General features: G+C 40.7%; 1 protein-coding gene across 3 annotated transcripts in view; it reads left to right on the top strand.

Annotated features, from left to right (window-relative positions):
- CERKL (ceramide kinase like) overlaps positions 1 to 18,785 on the top strand; it is a 287,050-nt gene that overhangs the window by 20,721 nt on the left and 247,544 nt on the right. The window contains exons 4-12 of one of the 3 annotated variants that reach the window (XM_053409590.1): positions 4,250 to 4,313; positions 6,370 to 6,512; positions 11,017 to 11,091; positions 12,745 to 12,922; positions 13,486 to 13,545; positions 14,020 to 14,045; positions 14,122 to 14,230; positions 15,635 to 15,731; positions 17,068 to 17,240. In XM_053409590.1, the coding sequence (XP_053265565.1) occupies positions 4,250 to 4,313; positions 6,370 to 6,512; positions 11,017 to 11,091; positions 12,745 to 12,922; positions 13,486 to 13,545; positions 14,020 to 14,045; positions 14,122 to 14,230; positions 15,635 to 15,731; positions 17,068 to 17,240 (925 nt within the window). Of the gene's footprint in view, positions 1 to 4,249; positions 4,314 to 6,369; positions 6,513 to 11,016; positions 11,092 to 12,744; positions 12,923 to 13,485; positions 13,546 to 14,019; positions 14,046 to 14,121; positions 14,620 to 15,634; positions 15,732 to 17,067; positions 17,241 to 18,785 lie in introns of those variants that run through there. The other 2 variants (XR_008332902.1, XM_053409602.1) reach the window with 2 other exon arrangements.

The raw sequence follows: 18,785 nt of genomic DNA on the forward strand, positions 1-18,785 counted from the left end.
GTTTGCAGGCACAAACAGTAGTAGACTGTGTGTTGTGGCAGAGGCAGTTCCACCAGACCTGGGAGAGGTAAAGCAAGGAAGATGGTGCAAATATACTTGCAGGACCACTGAATCGGCTTCATTGTTGTGTTTGCAACATGCCAACCTCACCACTGCCTTGCCCTTTCCCCTTCTGGTAAGTAGCAGTGACTTACCTGCCAGGAGGTCAGGTAAGCAGCTCTGACCCATCATGCTGGCTCCTAGTAGTCATGCAATCACACACAGAACATATCCTTTCCTCTCTGCTCCACCACTGAGAATGGCTAGAAAGTGCCACCTTTTAGATCTACCTAGGCTGCCATTTACTGTCCAAGAGCAGGCAGAGGGCCTATCTCTCATCTTAGCACTGTGCTGCTGTTGACCTGTGATATCAAGTAATTGGCAGTTGGATGCAGTTTGCCTGAAGCTGCCTTGCTGGTCAAATTCAGAGACCTGGTGGACCTAACTAGGCCTACAGGTCAGAGGTACCCCATGACTGCTCCGTCCAGAGATCTCTGGGACTAGCACTTCTACTTGCTTAGATGCTGAATAGATTATTCAGTTCTGACAGGCCCAGTAGTGTTTTTGGCTCAGTCCTCCTACCTTTCCAGACAGGTGAACAGTGCTTTCAGAGCTGAAAAACTGCTTGCTGGTACATGCCTAGTGCATGTATACGAAACATGTACTCTGGAGATAAATGTATACCATGACAATGACATGCAGAGGAAATCTGGAAGAGTTTTTATGCATTCACACTATTCTTGCTGAAGAATTGTGTCCTTTTATTATTAAATCTCAAACTATCTTAATTGTAAGGTCTATTCATAGCATATTGCTATGGTTAGTGGTTAACACTCCTCCTACAGGTTAATTTGGCAAATGACATGTACTTCGGTTTTGTCAGATATAATTTTATCAAACCAAGAAGTTCTTCTGCTGTGTATCAACTGACATAGATTGCACATGGATATATGAAATTTATTTTTAATAGTAAAATCATAAAAATGTGCACTAGGGATTTATGCAGAACTGCAGATCAAGAAAAAACATGCTTACTGATTTTTTTATTAAAAAAATAAGTGTGTTGCCTTTAAATTAATTCATCCTTCATAGAGTTTATGTTGCTCAGCCAATCAGAGGAACAGTCTGTAAAGTTGAGATATATTTCAGTAGAGCAGGAAGTCTTTAATTAGTAGACTGCCAGAATCTTTTTTGTGGTAAAACCCCTTCAGTCTTTATGTGAGCAAAACCTTTCTTCACAAATCTAAGATGAAAGTAAGGCTTGTGAGGGTCCTTCGTTAAAATGAAAACTCCATACTATAAGCTAAATTCTGCAACCTGCATAATTTAAGCATTTGGCTATATTTACTTATTTTGATTTTGCTGAGGCACTTTTGTTTTAAAATTGTGGATCTGTTTGCTGTCCCAGGCTCCTTCGGAAACAAGGGCAGAAAATAGTTCAATAAATAAGAATGATTTTAGGAAAATTCATACTTCTGTTCCACACAATGCTGCTATATTTTGCCGTGCATCATCATCATCATCATCATCATCATCATCACATTTATTAGATGCTTTTTCTTGCTGCTACTCAAACCAACTTTCAAAAAAATTAAAATTGAATGAAACACTAAACTATGGTTTAATGCTATGAGAAGAGACCTCAACTTGTTTCCTCCACTCCTCTCCTCCTTGGGTGTGGCACACAGGGGAAAATCAAAGCACCTGCCCCTGTTTTCAGTTAATGGTGGTTTGTCATTATGTTTAAACTGGGTCAGGCTTTGCTTAGTTTTTAGCTATTGCATATCCAAGCTGGCCATTGTGCATGGGCTTGGCTTGTTTGGATAAACCATAGTTAAATCCACCCACCATTTTGATTCAGCCATAATGGAAAAACTGCAGTTAGCTGGAAAAAAGAAAGCCAGTGCTTCTGATATCTTACTTCTGCCTACACATAGCCCTAAACAAGGCGAGAGCAAAACTGGATTCAGACATAATCTGACTCTCCTCTTGGCTTCTGACTATTTGCATTCGAGTTTATTGGTTCATATTTGCCCTTCATGTTGGCCTGTGAGAGTGTCAAAGAAGCAGGGGAAATGTATACCTAAGCATGTTTTGAGTACATGATTCCCGAGCCTTGCTAAGTCATGCTAAAGATGGGATGCGTAGAGCTATAAGAGCATTTCAAACTTGACTCCCAAGGATTGTAAAAAAATCTTCGTAGCTTCTGGCATGATTCTAGCTTTGCAGGCATATATATAAGCAGGGGGCCCTTCTTTCTACCCATCTCTACAGCTTGAAGGGGTCAGAAACTTGTTTACACATTAGTGACAGTGCTACAAAGCTGCTTCTGGGCTCTTCACTTTGCACTCTTGACCTTTTAAGACTAAAGGTCAAGGGTTTAGCATATGTAAAGATAACATGTTATGCTGTTTTGTGGCTGGAATTCCCATTTGCAGCCTCAGGTGAGAAACTGTGCTATGGTGTTCTGCACTGTTGGTTGTTTTTTGTTTTTTGTTTTTTTTTTTTTGCTTTAGGACTTTGCTACCCATCCTAATGAAGCAGGCAGGAGGCTAACTCTAAGGCAAAATACAAATAATGATGTGTTTATGAGTTGTTTTTAAATAACCACCGAGTGAGCACAACAATATTTAAAAGCACTGGAGAGTGAGAATGTACTCTCACCAAAGACAGACAAGCATGAAAGATTAATGTAATCTTGCATATAATAATGCACATTCTTACACAAAAAATCCATCTGGAGGTGTCATGTCAGTCAGCAGAAATCTTTGATGAGCGGATGCAGCTGGGCTGTCTCTTCTGGCAAAGATGCCCTAGAAAATGCTAAATGTGGTTATGATGCTTGATGCCATCTGCATTATGCCAGTTTAGTCTTTCTTTGCCGGATTTGCTGTACTGCGTAGGATATCAACAAACAGAGACAGCGATGTAGAGTGACAGATTCCTTTTCTCCAGAGGCTACAGACTCTGGTGTATACTTGTACTGCCACCCTCCTGTGTTATATTCTTTCGTTACTGGTCTCCGGTCTTTGTTATTTCCATGGTTAACTTGTCCAAGTTAGAAATGTGCATTTACTGATGCAAATACCATTTTGTTTTCAGATAATTCAATTCTGTGTGGTGTGATATGATTGCATCTAGTAGAAGATGCCAGTTTATTCTTGTGCAGACGCTTGCATTTCAAAGATCTACAACTATCATCAAACCTTTATTGCATTAGCATACAGCCATAGCAGGATAAGACAAAAATGCTAGAGAGAAGCAACCTAACAAAATTCAAAACGATATTACTGGCATTGTGACATTTAAATTACCCTAAAACAATAATGTAAAAATTTAGTTGCCAGCGCCAGGAATCTAAAATGCAGATGTATATAAAACATATAATGGCCCCAAAATAGGCTCGGCACATTAGGTTAAAAAGGTAATACAAAGAATTAAAACAGGTCCAGGTCTGGGACACACTACCCAGTCAGTGTAGCCCTGAGTTTCAAAGCCTGCACTATAAAGATTGCCACCCCACGTGAAATTTGGGGATTTGCGTCCACAAGAAGCGATTTCAAACAGTCTTCCTTAGATGTGATGGTGGGCGGGATCAAGAGGAGGAGCTTAGTTCTTATTAGCTCATAAATAGGGCAGTAGAAAAAGAAGTGTATGAAGTCCTCTACTTCATTCATTGTGCATGGACATAGACGCTGAGTAATGGGGGTCTTAAAGTAAATCCCCTGCAAGAAGGCTGTGGGTATAGAATGGAAACGGATCTACAACTATAAATCGCAACATAACCATTGTATCGCTATGGAAAGAGCAGATAATGTACTGTATATAACTGAGTATCCACGTAATCCTAGTTTACAAATTTGCAAATTAGTAACTGACTTTTTCTTGTTCAAAATATAAGGGAGAAATAGTGCCCATGATCACAATCCAGAAACAAAAAAATGGTTAGTTCTGTCTACCCGCTGGGGCTCTAGAATATATTTGTGTTTCTAGAATGACAGCCTGGCATACTGAGTGGCAAATGTGCTTTTGATAACCAGGAGAACTTAGTACTTGGCATAAGGATCTCCTAATCTAAGTGAAAACCCCCAAAGGTCTCCTGGGCATAGCTCTCTGAATTGTGAATTATGACTTCCAAAACAGATTTGTCAATTTAAACTGAGAAGTTGAATGTTGCTGAAATTGTCTGTTTATGCATTATATTTCATAGTTACTGAATATGAAGGACATGCTCTTAAATTACTTAAGGAATGTGACCTGATGTCATTTCATGGGTAAGTGTAACTTTTAACTGCTTTCTTCTACTACAAGGACGCTGCTAATTCAAGGAAAGGATAATCAGTGGCGTAGGCACACATCTTATTTTTAATCTTGGGGTTCTATCCCTTGCATCATGACTCAGAGTTTTGCTACAAACCCATTAGTCAATGCAGGCATTCCTGTGCACACCCAGAATTACCCCGCCACCATTTGATTCCCTACCAAATCAATCAGTCTGGGTTCACAGAAGCTCTCTGTGTCATAGCATCCACAGGCTTTTCTATTGAGCTGGCTAATTTCAGATTTCCCCAAATGAAACAAGTGTAGGGTATCATAATATGTAATTCAAGCAATTCTGAGTTATGGTTTGTTTTATTAGTTTAAGGACATTATTGTTCTTATTTATTTCTTAGAATACTTTAATTAATTTAGAATCTTAATAAATGTTCTTAAACCCTCAAACTTGAAAAAGACAACAAAATAAATTTCTCTTTCAAATAGCCAGTTAATTGAAACAGTTAGTGGTGTTCAATAAATTACTACTTGAGGCTTTTTACAGATAGGCCGTACCAGCTTGCACTAATTTTTATACTTCTGGATGCTATGCAGAAGAGCTGGGAGTAGAAAGCATATAAGCTTGCTCAAAATTTTGGGATCAGCAAGCCAACATTAAAGATAGCTGTGCATTTAGTTGTTCTAATTCTAGCTGTTTAGCTATATCTTGCCCTTCCTTTTAGGAGTTCAGGGCAGTGTAAATGGCTTTCCCACTCCCCATTTCGTTCCCTCAACTCTGTGAAGTACGTTAGGCTAAGAGATGACAGTGACTGGCTCAGAGGCACCCAATGAGCTTCATGGGTAAGTCAGGATTTGGCCCTTGCCTTTGAAGCCTTAGTTCCATACTGTAGCCACTATAAGCAAGCTGGCTACTCTCTAACATAGCTGTTAAAGGCAACACAAATATGGCTAATGGCAGAAGCGGAATAAAATTCACAAGCAAAATGTATGGGATTTGACAGTTCGTGTGGTACAGCCGCTACGAGACCAAGCTACTAATCTGGCAGTCCCTGGTTTGAATCTTGTTTCTGCCATAAACACAGTGAAGGTAAGCTAGGCTGTGAGACTGCTCCTAACGTCCCCTAGTGAGCTTACAATTTCTAAAGTATTGCCTTGAATAAATACAGATGGCAGAAATTTGGGTAAGATAGCGAAGTGTCTTCGTTAATAACTCTTGCTTTGTGTTGCATTTTGTTTGCATGTGTAAGAGGTAGGGGCTCTTATTTTTATTGGGAAGGCTGGGTGATGCAACTAGATCAGCAGAGACATTTTTACTGCTGCTATTATTGATATATTAGTGTTTCCTGTTTTGTATGGTTTTTCCTATGCTGTAAGCTCCAGTGGGGAAGTTGCTATATTTTGAACACTGCCATAGAAATTAGTTAAATAAATAGTTTAGGGGAATGTGATGAAAGTCATTTTAATGGTTAAATAAATGCTACGAACACACACTAGTACAAATTGGGTGATATCCAACTTAGTCACACATAGAGTAGACCTATTGAAATCGATGGACTTCATTTGCATAAATAGCATTGTGTAATTTGACTAATGTGGGATATTGCCCGTTGACTGCATGGCTGCTGGGAGAAGTACAGAGAGCAGAAACACCATGGTGCACCTGTAGCAGCAAATCCGGATGCCTTCATCAGCCCCACCTGCAACGAAACAAGTCTCCCCCATATTGGCAGCAGGCGCTGTAACTCTCAAATGGTTTGACTTTACCCCCAAAGGTGCACTCTTCCATTATCTCCCGAGATAGACGGATGCCAACAACATATTAACGGGGGGGGCGGGGATGAGAACAGCACACTTACCATATTTGTAAAGCTCAAAAGAAGTCAAAGCTATGTAGAAAATTGTTCTGGAGCATATTAGTTCAATAAGCTGTCCTAGAAAGATTATAATCTGTTTCAGCTTGATCATATGTAATGCCTCGCACTATCTTTAGCCTAAAACTAAATGTTTTTTGAACTAAATTGTAATGAAGAGAGACTTGCCACTGTTTTGCTGCAGGGTGGTTTGCGTTGGTGGAGATGGGACTGCCCATGAAGTTGCTCATGGTCTTCTGCTTAGAGCCCAGATGGATGCCAGGAGGGATGTTGATGACATAATTGCACCAGTTAGAGCACAAGTTCCTCTTGGAATAATACCAGCAGGTGAGAGTATATAAAGCAATGAATACAAAAAATGGTACACATAGTTTTTATGGTATTGTGACAGAATCACTTTCAGATTTTATACTCTCTTTGGTTCTGTTATATTGTTCTCTGCTTATTGTTTGATTTATTTCTAAAACCCCAGTTATTTATTTTTGCTACTGACACGGTCCATATTCTTTATATGGCACTCTGGAGATGCCCATCTTTTCCTCACAGACATAAGTATGGTCTATGTAAACCCAACTTTGATTCTTAAGTGGAGAACCGTTTATGGAAGCATGGGCAATTTGCTGATCTCCATTTATCTTTCTGAGTAGTGGTCGGATCATGGCAGACTTCATGTACCATGCTGGGTTACCATGGAGGAATATGCATGTAAAGGGGGTGGAAACCCTGAGTGGAAAAGTCCTCTCTGGTCTACCAGTAGGTACAAGATGTTTCATGCCATGTCGTTCCAGAACAGACTTTCAGGAAGCACAAGAGATTCCCAGGGGAAATCAAAGATGTTGCCTGGGCGATACCCGTTTTTCAACATCGTGATATATCACTAGCTAAACATCGTGATATACTGATACATCACCATGTCTGAAATAAGGATGGAACAATGTAGAGCAGGCACCCCCAAACTCAGCCCTCCAGATGTTTTGGGACTAAAATTCCCATCATCCCTGACCTCTGCTCCTGTTAGCTAGGGATTATGGGAGTTGTAGTCCCAAAACATCTGGAGGGCCGAGTTTGGGGAGGCAATGGCTGGCTTCACCGTTTTCCCCACACTGTGATTTTTGCATCACACAAACACACACAAACCAAAAATTATGAAACCAATATTGCAACATGGATTTCAAACCGGTTTTGGATGATATATTGATATATTGCCTGGCCCTATTCTCTATATTAAATATAATTTGGGTATTACAAGTGAGAGAGATGCTGCAAGCTGATGTGACTAATTTAAATTGGTATCTAACTCAAGTGTTACTTATTTTATCATGGATATGCTACAGTCAGTCTTGAGTGACATGCTTCATGCTATAAGAATGTTAGTTTTATGCAGAATTACAAAACCCGAGTTTTAATTTAAAGGTAAAGGTAAAGGTACCCCTGCCCATACGGGCCAGTCGTGTCCGACTCTAGGGTTGTGCGCCCATCTCACTTAAGAGGCCGGGGGCCAGCGCTGTCCGCAGACATTTCCGGGTCATGTGGCCAGCGTGACAAGCTGCATCTGGCGAGCCAGCGTGGCACACGGAAACGCCGTTTACCTTCCCGCTGGTAAGCGGTCCCTATTTATCTACTTGCACTTTGACGTGCTTTCGAACTGCTAGGTTGGCAGGCGCTGGGACTGAGCAACGGGAGCGCACCCCGCCGCGGGGATTCGAACCGCCGACCTGACGATCGGCAAGTCCTAGGCGCTGAGGTTTTACCCACAGCGCCACCCGCGTCCCTAAGTTTTAACTTAGCTGGTTATTAAAATCAATTCTGAGTAGAAAACTAACACCCAGTTCTAGAATGTTAACAGTTCATTCAGCATTGTGGTAAATTGTAGTTTTCCATGAGAAAAAAACGGAAGAAAGGTTTCGTTAGACCAACATAACAAGCTACTATACTGTGGTCAAAATAAAACCAGTCGGATGGAGGAAGCCTGTGGTGGTACTGCTGGCTATTTAGGAATAGTGTTTGTTGCTATGGGAACTACAGCTCAGGAACTGTACAGAGGGATTTGGAGAAAACTGGAAGGACTGGGGGAAAGCAGATTAATTGTTATGAAATTGTTATGAAACAGAGGAATTTTATATATATTGACTGTAAATCTCATAGCCCTGAGATTTACGTTATTTCCTGCTTCCAATTAATTTGTGGAGAATAATATATTGTTAACGAGATTTTCAATTTCCATGATACTTTGGGCAAAGAACCACAGCATTGGTGCAGCTTTCGTGAGATTCTTAGATATGCTTGACTAGGAAGTCATTACATCACATTTATCTGTTTGGATGTGGTGGAGACATTAACAGACTTATGAATATTCATGTTGTCTGGTTAATTAAGTTAATTGTTCTGCAGGAGTGCTTGCACTTCCAAAGACATTTCCCCCCACAATTTCTGTCTGGTACCTTCATCAGTCAGGCTTTACATGAACTGGGAGTTTTCCCCTTTCTCCCACACTTTAGCACCCTTTAGGAGAAGGTTTGGTTAGGTGGAACAGAAGCATTGGAATAGAAGTTTCATTTTATTGGTAGTGTTGTCCATTTAAAAAATGTGTCTTTTGTAATATGTTGGGAAACACCACAACTTAAGAAGCTGCAACATTGCCATTAATAAGCAGTCTTTTAATTACCTCTGCACAGTGCTGTCACTTGGGAAATGAGAAATCCATTGGCTTGGATCCAGGATACGTTAGTTGTGCTTAGTTCCCATTGAAATCTGTGGAACTTAACATAGCTGTGATTAAATTTTTAGATTGATTTTAATGGACCTTAGTGCAACTAGGACTGCAGCCCTATACATAGTCACCTTGGGAGCAATTCCTGCTGAACTCACTGTGACTTATGAGTATACATGTATGTTAGGATTGTATTATAATTTAGCCTAGATCCAATCCTTTATTTCCATGGAATAAGTAGCCTTTAGTTACAGTTATTTGTTTGTATGCTAGTATTATTGCTAGGACCAAATACATGTTGAGCATCAGTGCAATAATAATATCACGGGACTGCAGAAATAATCAAAAGAATACATTACCTGGAGCCTTTGTTTCGTGGAGGGAGGCTGCATAATGCAAAATATTTAATTAGAATTTGCATCTTTCACACAAGGATTGCTGAGATCCAAAGGTTTTATGTACTTTGACCTTGACATAGCATAACTTCTTATGCCAAAAAAACACAACTGGAGCTCTTCCAGGTGCATGTTTAGGATCTGTGTAACAGACATGTTAGCTGTTGGAACTCACTCTTGTCCTAGATTAAAGCCAGAGTAGTAAATGGAAACAGGTCAGATCATGGCTGGCTTTCAAAATTCCAAGGCAAGAACCCAAGAAAGGAAACGCTGAACTGAACATTGGCCACTGAGGCAACATGGGCTGGAGCCAGACTTCTTGTGAATGAAGTTCTGTTCGTAGGTCACATCTGAAGGAATGGCAGGAAGAGGCAATTTTTTGCTGTTTCCTCCTTTGCCCTGTAGTCTCCTGTGCCCCCTGGAAAGCTCCTCTGGAGAGTTGGGGGATCCTCTGGAACAGCATCAGAGGTAGTGCTGGGGTGCAAGGGGAAAGATAAATGGGCAAGAATTGTCTTCCACAAGGAGGCACAGTGGAACCTTGGGATACGTACCGTCCTCCTTATGAATGCTTCGGGTAAGGAGCTCTGCTAACCTGGAAGTAGATGCTCCTAGTTGCGAACTTTGCCCCAGGATCTGAGCGGAAGTTGTGCGCCAGCAGTGCGGCAGCAGCAGGAGGCCTCATCAGTGAAAGCATGCCTCATGTTAAGAACGGTTTCAGCTTACCTCTCTCGCCCTGACCTAGCCACTGTGATCCACGCGACGGTCACCTCCAGACTGGATTATTGTAACTCGCTCTACGTGGGGCTGCCCTTAAGACTGACCCAGAAACTCCAGCGGGTGCAGAATGCTGCAGCGAGACTCCTTACGGGGTCTTCGCTGCGAGATCACATTCATCCGGTGCTATATCAACTGCACTGGCTCCCAGTGGAGTACAGGATAAGGTTTAAGGTGCTGGTTTTAACCTTTAAAGCCCTATACGGCCTAGGACCCTTGTACCTACGGGACCGCCTCTCCTGGTATGCCCCACAGAGAAACTTACGGTCTTCAAATAAAAACATCTTGAAGGTCCCAGGCCACAGAGAAGTTAGGCTGGCCTCAACTAGAGCCAGGGCTTTTTCGGCTGTGGCTCCGACCTGGTGGAACACTCTGTCACAAGAGACTAGGGCCCTGCGGGACTTGACATCTTTCCGCAGGGCCTGCAAGACAGAGCTGTTCCGCCAGGCCTTTGGCCAAGGCACAGCCTGACTCCCTCCCTTGGCAATCTTCGCGGAGCTCTGGCCCAATGGTGGCCAGTGGCTTGAATTTAATTAATTTTATAATGAATGATTTTAGAGTGTTGTTTGTGTTGTACTTTTGTGTTGTTTTATTGTTGTTAGCCGCCCTGAGCCCGGCTTCGGCTGGGGAGGGCGGGATATAAATAAAATTATTATTATTATTATTATTATTAATATTATTATTATTATTATTAAGAACGGACATCCGGAATGAATTAAGTTCGTAACCGGAGGTAGCACTGTATGCTTCAAATTGTATGCTTTTTTAACATCTGGTTGTGAGACACTGCCATAACCCTACATTATAGAAATCAATCGACTTGGGCAAATGCTTTTACTAAAGGAATTCAGCTCCCCACTGGCTTAGAGGATTCATTTTGTAATATTCTCTTTTGTAGAATTATCTTATTCACTTTGCTTTCATTCTTGGACACATTGTTGAATATTTACAGGTTCTACAAATATTTTGGCATATACTGTGAATGGCATACAACACACAGTAACTGCAACACTGCACATAATAATGGGTAAGTATCCTATATCTGAAATACTTTAGGAAAAGAATTGATTTTAAAAAAAAACAATACTAATTTCCATTTGGAGGAGCACTCACACTTCTAATATACAAAGGTGAAAAGACTGCAGTTGCATGAGGAGGGTGGAGGGAGTTAATTTCCAATCTGCGGGCAGGATGATTTTTTTTTATTTTATTAAATTTCTATACCACCCTTTGTCCAAAGATCACAGGGCAGTTTATAATATCCTCTGGTAGGATGTGACTAGCTCTACCTCTTTCCTTCTCCTGTCTTTGTGAATGTGGGTTGAGGAAGAGGAACATTTGCATTCAAGTTACTTCAGAACCTTTTTGCATTTAGTAATATTAGTTTCAAATAACGATGTGGCACTTCTTAGTAAGATGCTTGGCATTGTTTTCTCAACATGAATGCACAATGCCATTACTTGTTAATTTCTGGAATAAAATCGAACAATAGCTTTGTTTTCAGTATGCATTACAGTTAAAGACAGGACCACTTCTAGGCATTATAATTACTGCTAAGCACGACACCTGCCTTTCGATGAGAGGATTACTTTGAACATTTCTTGCCATTGTTTGGAAGGAGGGTTTGTGACAAATGGTCCACTTTGCACTCACATTCTTCCTTTGGCCTATTGAGAACTTCATACTATTTCTTTCACAGCTTGGTCTCCCACTTAAGTGACACTGACTCATTGTCCCACTGTGACAATGGCTCAAAGGACTCTAAGGAATGCTCTTATTTTGTGTGTTCTGCCTGCCCCCATTTCTTACTACTGTTCTATTGTTTCTCATCCTCTTGTGAAAGGGTGTAGCAGGTGCTAATCTTGCTAGGAGGGCATTGGAGGTAGTCTCACTCTTAATCTCAGGGTCGTGGGTTTGAGCCCCACTTTGGGCTAAAAAATCCTGCATTGTAGGGTTTGGACTAGATGACTTGCATGGTCCCTTCCAACTCTACAGTTCTCTGATTCTCTATCTCTTAATTTAGAGTCTGAAATCACAGAGTATTCCAGATTCATGCTCACATTCTGTATGCCTTGTGCCAAAGTCTGTTCCAGGAATAATTGGTGGGTAAACATTTAACTAGGAAAGGAAATTTCTTACTGGCTTATACATAAGACTGTCACTTTATTGGGAAACAGTGGGTATGGGAGTAATTAGTATTACTAAGATCTGCCCTAGAAATATGTTTGAAAGATAGGGTAGAAATGCCTGCAATCAGTACAGGTTTTGCTCAAAATATGCTATGTTTATTTGCAAGGGGAAAGACAACTCAGTGTAATAAAGGCACATTTTAATCAATGTGCTCTTTGTTTATTATGTTATGTTCACATGTTTGCTTTGTATTTGTGCTGTTTTACCTGAATTCTAAGTAAACTGTCTACTTTATAGCTGAAGGTTACAGATTTTCCACCTTGATTGGGTTAATTGGAGTGACTTTCTGGAGTTAGAAAACAGAACATTTTCATTCATCTAGGAATTTAATATTGACAGAAAAGTATATAGGGGTCCTGACTTTGCAGATATTTTAATTGCCTTTTAAAATTGATAAATACTGAGGACTCTCATTTGGTTGTGGGCCACCTTGAGCCCTGTGATGAAAGTTGAGGAAAAATGAAATAATATGTGTATGGTACCATTTCAGGGCATGTACAGTCAGTGGACGTGTGCACTTTCAGTAGTCCAACCAAGCTACTTCGCTTTGGGTTTTCATCAATGTTTGGGTTTGGATCAAGGGCTCTGGCTTTGGCTGAAAAACATCGTTGGATGCCATCAAGTCAGCGAAAAGATTTTGCTGTGCTCACGACACTGGCAAGTCTGAAGTACGATGAATTTGGTTTTTTAAAATTATGTTTGTGTTAGTTTTTAGTTTGTTTGTTTGTTTTAAAAAAGAGTTGTACCATTTGGACCAAAACACATGATTTCATATTATTACCAGTTTGCAAAAGTTTAATGATTGTAGTTGGGTACCATCAGTAGATATTATACAGATAATAATGACCAGTGGTGGCTGACCAGTGGCCTTCCAGCTGTGGCTGGGTCATTTTTCATCAGCCCCAGCCAGCATGGCTGATGGTCAGGGATGGCTGAAATTGTCATCCCACAATATCTGGAGGGACACAAATTAGGTACTCCTGATCTAGACTAATAACTACTGTTGGGCTGCAATCATACCCAGCTTCGTGTCAGTAAACCTCTCCAAATTCAGTTCTCCAAAACCAGTGGGATTTACTGTGACATAGATATGTATAGGACTGCACTGTAAACCTTACAACATAGTAACGTGAAGAAAAAATTGTAATTGTTTAAACCTTGTTTTGTGTGCACACCTATTAAACATAAGATAAGATATAATAACTTACCGTATATCTTGTTCTGTCCTTAGACCAGAATATTGTGAATTATCATTTCTACCTTTGGAGCAAGATGCTCAGGGGGAGGATAAGTAAGTAAGACTCAGACAAACAACTGCAAGTTTGTATATTCCAAACTTTATTCCATAACAGTTGCAACCCAACTTCAGCTAAGTTGTAATGAATGTAAGCACTGTTTGATTTCAATGCAATTTAAATGTGACAAGCATTAGTTGGATTGGGACCATTGTATTGCGGATCATGTTTTCTTAAAGAAAATGATTAACCATTCACTTAGATATTATTGTTTCCGGTTTTATTATAAGTAGTTCAGAGCTGTCACCAGCACCCTCCTCCCCAAAAGCTTTAATCAGAATTCCTGTTGTTTTAGAAATAATGTGCTTAAGATCAAAATGAAATCCCACTTTTCTTTCAAACAATAATTTGCATTTCCTAGCCAAGTGTCAATCTTCAATTAAATCACAAACATGTTGTGCTTGTTTTTATTTTTTGTTCCACATCATTCCGTGCCCGTTAATTATTTTATCTGATGCGTTTATTTTTAGAAAGCAGCAAAAGAGACTTAAATCTGGTAAGTTTCCATGTTTAATCACTTAGCAGGAGAATTAGGTTTTACTCAAAGTAATACGGTGTGGTGTTATATTTAGACAGCAGGGATCACTGGCGCAGAATCCAGGGTCACTTCCTGAACGTGAGCATTATGGCAATCCCTTGCCTCTGCTCAATGGCACCAAGAGGCTTGGCACCTAATACCAGGTCAGTAAGGATTTACAGAATTAGAGTAATGTCTCTAAATTCTGACAACTTATTCTAATGCCTTGGGTTTCCCAAGAATGTGTGCTTGTGTCATGAACAGTCTAGACCCTCTGAGGTTCATGGGGGGCGGGATGAAGATAGTTGAGTTGGACTACCATTGACTCCCTAATCTCAGGAATTGTAATCAGTTTTTGGAGCAGGCAGCTGAGGTCACCCACCTAGAAATAATCATTGGATAATTACAGTGATTAAATTAGTTTACAAGTCTGACTTAAGTGGTAGTCATCAAGTAATAATCTCCCTGGGGCTTGTTGATAGGAAATCTAGTTCTTTAGATCTGACTGATTGATTGTTTCAATACTTTTCTTTCTTTGCAGTTTTCAGTATTTGTTACTACAATAACATCATCATGACAGGAAATCAGTCAGATCTTATTATCGGAGATTCGTTGACATAGTTTGACTGCAGTATTTGCAAAACTTTAAGATTTTTTATGGTGCAAAAGACAAGCAATTTTAAGATTTTCTACTGGAGCTCACAATCTCAGGGTAGATATCAAACTCTGGTTGTGAGAATTAACTCTTTGGGTCCTCATCAGTTTCTTTAGTGTTCCCCAATGTGGCCAGTATAGGATCCTTGCCACAATCCACAAAATTACCGCATTTCCTTCAGGTCAAGTAAGTTGAAGCCCTTAAGGGTTTGACTTGCTAGTAGCTGCCACTACATGTTACAACATCAGCATCTTATGCCATCAGTGGGACTGACTTGCATATGATTGCACTCCCACTGTACATACAGTTGAGGAATTGATCCAGCATGTGTTTCCTTTTCCTTTCTTGTAGTGCCTCCTACCTTTCATTTTGGGTAGAGTGTCTGTTTTGCCTAGGCTGAATTTGTGGCAGGCATTGGATTTAGTAACAAAGTAAAAAGGGTCATGTAGAAATATAGTTAGAATGGTATTTTAACATACAAAATTGTATGGATACAGAAGACTCCCAAGTTTAGAACAGAAACTATTGGTTAACATTATGTTTACAGAACTGTAGAGTGTGCCAGCGTTTTCCTGTTCCCACTCTGATTTTACCAGAAGGGTGTTTTGTTATCAAAGCAAATCACAACAGGTCAATTACTAAAGGCTGCCCCAAATGAGAAATAAGGAAAGACAATCAGCACTGTAGAGGTGCTTGGACTGAGCATTTTAAGTTTAAAATATTGGCATGGTAGAAGTAATGGAGCCAATGAAGTAGTTCCATTATTTAAAAAATTGTGTTATTATTTAATTCTGAAAATAAGTATAACCCGTAACCTCGCTGATAATAAAAATAGATGATTCTGAATAAGTCAACAATGAGATCAAAGATAATTGTGTTGATTCAATACTTTACTGAACTATGCCATTTTTAGATTGAATGATGGAAGCATGGCGCTTATTGTTGTGCGGAACACTTCTCGTCCGGAGTTTGTTAAGCACCTGAAAAGATATGCTAGTGTGAAAAACCAGGTAAAGGTTTACTCTTATTACCTCTGCAACCCAAACTCATTTTGGTTAGATTTCTTTAATCGCTGTGCCCAACAGATGGCACAGAAGATGGAAATGAGCACAATACATCACTCCCCCCCCCCCCGAAAGAGTATCTAAAACATAACATGATGAAGCAGACAAAACTTTAAGATGGGAGGTAAATGCTCCAGGAGATAGTAGTGCCTTGGTAAGGAGACTTAACCTCCTGTCAGAGTAGATTAGCCCACTTTTATCTGATTTTTGAAAATCACCAATCAGACTAATACCGATTAGCCTATTTCCACCCATCTGTTGTGGTTTAGTTATATATGGTTCTTATATACAGGAGTTACTAGAGTGTAAAGCTGCTAAACTGATTTTAAAAGGGGGGGGGGGGGTAAACCAGAAACACTATTGTGTTTAAACAGAGACTTCACTGAGATTAAGGGCAAGTGGAGACCCTACGTTTTGTGGGTAGGATTTTTTTTTTTTTAGTTTCACCAATATGCAGAGCACAGGTGGACAACATACACAAGCAGCAGGCAACCCAGTATCAAACACCACAATTTATCCACAAAGCTTCAATGTACATGTTTGAGAGTGCATACATGTGTGCATATCTACACACACAAACATGCGCGCACACACACACACACAGCACTCATCCAGTTCAGTAGATCTGGAGTCTTGGGGAAGGTGCTTATCCAGATTCATTCTGTAGTGCTCAGCAATGAACATCACATTAAATTGGGTTGGGAATCCATATGTTTTTTGGGGGCTCTCAGCAGCCTCAGCCAGCATGGCAAATGGTTTGAGAGTTGTAGTCCAAAGCCATCCAGAAGACCACTGGTTTCTCCCTGCCCAACCCCAAGATTTGGAAAACAGGGGATTCAAGAGTTACAGGGGATGAAGTACTATTCTAAATTAATGACCAGTGATGTGAGTCTCCAGGCTAAGGCTCATTGTCTTTGGGCACAAATTCTGGCTGATAAAATGAACTGCAATGTGGGGCTTGGTGCAATGCATTGCTGCCATAAATCCAAAGGAAAAGAATGAGCTTTCCTTCAACTTATTGAAGTGGGTAAGACAAATATTCTTTAGGAGTTATTGGTGGCAGGAAACATGAGAGCAGGGGGAACATAGGCTTTCTTGGTTCTTTTGCTTTTAAAACTACATGTTTAAGGAGATGCAGCTAAACTCTATGGAGTCATTTGAGATTATTACTCCATCTTTTTTCTTTAATGAAATTAAAGCATAAGGTAACACCAATCCTATAAGGGGAGGGGGAATGTCCTGTTATATTTACAAAATTGTATCTTCTGTTTTTGTGTGTTAGTTCAGTTTTCCATTTGTTGAAGCTTTCATTGTTGAAGAGGTAAAAGTCCAATCAAGAACTAGAAAGGAACGCATCACTAGAGACAACTTGAATTCCATAGATCCTGAAGAAAAGAACTATCCATGGAATATAGATGGAGAGTTAATGGAATGGCCATCGGAAGTTTGTGTCCGGTAGGGTGAAGTGTAGTGATATGTGATTGATTGATTGATTGATTGATTGATTGTTGTAAGCACTAAGTGGTCCATTAATTAATGCCTGCTGTTCCCCTGCTTTTTAAAGTTTGGTATGCTATAGTTCAAGACTCTGAACTAGAGAATTGGCAAGTTTATCAAAAACCATGTTGAGTTTTTTGCTTAATCCCTGCATTTTTGCTACATTTTCTGTACAGTCCTGATGCTATTGTAGCTCTGCAGGTGCACACACAGAATGCAATACTGGAATTCCACACTGTGCTTCTGCATGAGTCTTTCTTTAGCCACTACAGTGGTACCTCGGTTTGCGAACTTAATCCTTTCCGGAAGTCCGTTCTTAAACCCAAACTATTCTTAAACCGAGGCGCTCTTTCCCTAAGGAGGCCTCCTGCCGCCGGTGTCCTTCCACTGTTCAGATTCCATTTTTAGACTGAGGTAAAGTTCACAAACCGGGACACTATTTCCAGTTTTGGGGAATTCTTAAACCAAATCATTCGTAAACAGGACTGCTCTGAAACCGAGGTACCACTGTATTCCATTAAGCAAAGTACTTTTACCTTCTTCCTGGGACATTGGTAATATTGGGATCCTTGGCTGGGGTCTTTGCTTCTGACTCCAACCTGATGCTGCTGGCTGAACCCTGCTCAGCGCTGTTTCCTCTGCCGCCTTTATCTAGAACTGTATATGGGATGGGGAGAGCTTCCACAATAACTAGAAGTCGAATCACACAGCCCGCACCTGTATGTTGCCATTGTTGATAGACCACATGTGAATTTTTGTAGGGTACAGGCTCTGTTCTGTGGATGTTAGGCCCGTATCCAGTGTGACAAAATTGGGCAGTGCAGACTTAACATTATACCAATCCCTTATTATGCACATTAGAAATGTGTGCCTAGAGTTTAGTGCTGAGTGACACATTTCAACATCATTTTATGATACATTGTTCTCTTTAATAAATGCTTTAGGCCATATCTAAGCAAATCGCAGGGACGCGGGTGGCGCTGTGGGTTAAACCACAGAGCCTAGGACTTGCCGATCAGAAGGTCAGTGGTTCAAATCCCCGCGACGGGATGAGCTCCCGTTGCTCGGTCCCTGCTCCTGCCAACCTAGCAGTTTGAAAGCACGTCAAAGTGCAAGTAGATAAATAGGTACTGCTCTGGCGGGAAGGTAAACGGCGTTTCCGTGCGCTGCTCTGGTTCGCCAGAAGCGGCTTAGTCATGCTGGCCACATGACCCGGAAGCTGTATGCCGGCTCCCTCAGCCAATAAAGCGAGATGAGCGCCGCAACCCCAGAGTCAGTCACAACTGGACCTAATGGTCAGGGGTCCCTTTACCTTTAAGCAAATAACATAGCCCTGTAGGCCAGAAAATGTCACAAAATTGCAGATGGATTTTACTTCCTTGCTGCATTCTGTTCTTATGCCTGTTGTGATTGCATAGCAAAACCTTCAGCAGGCCATTGAAACCAGTATGAGATTCATGCTGTAGTTCAGTTCTAGCTGATAGCATTGGTTTACTTCTCATG

Source organism: Podarcis raffonei, chromosome 1 (genome assembly GCF_027172205.1).
Source record: "Podarcis raffonei isolate rPodRaf1 chromosome 1, rPodRaf1.pri, whole genome shotgun sequence".
In the NCBI taxonomy this organism is placed as follows: Eukaryota; Metazoa; Chordata; class Lepidosauria; order Squamata; family Lacertidae; genus Podarcis; species Podarcis raffonei.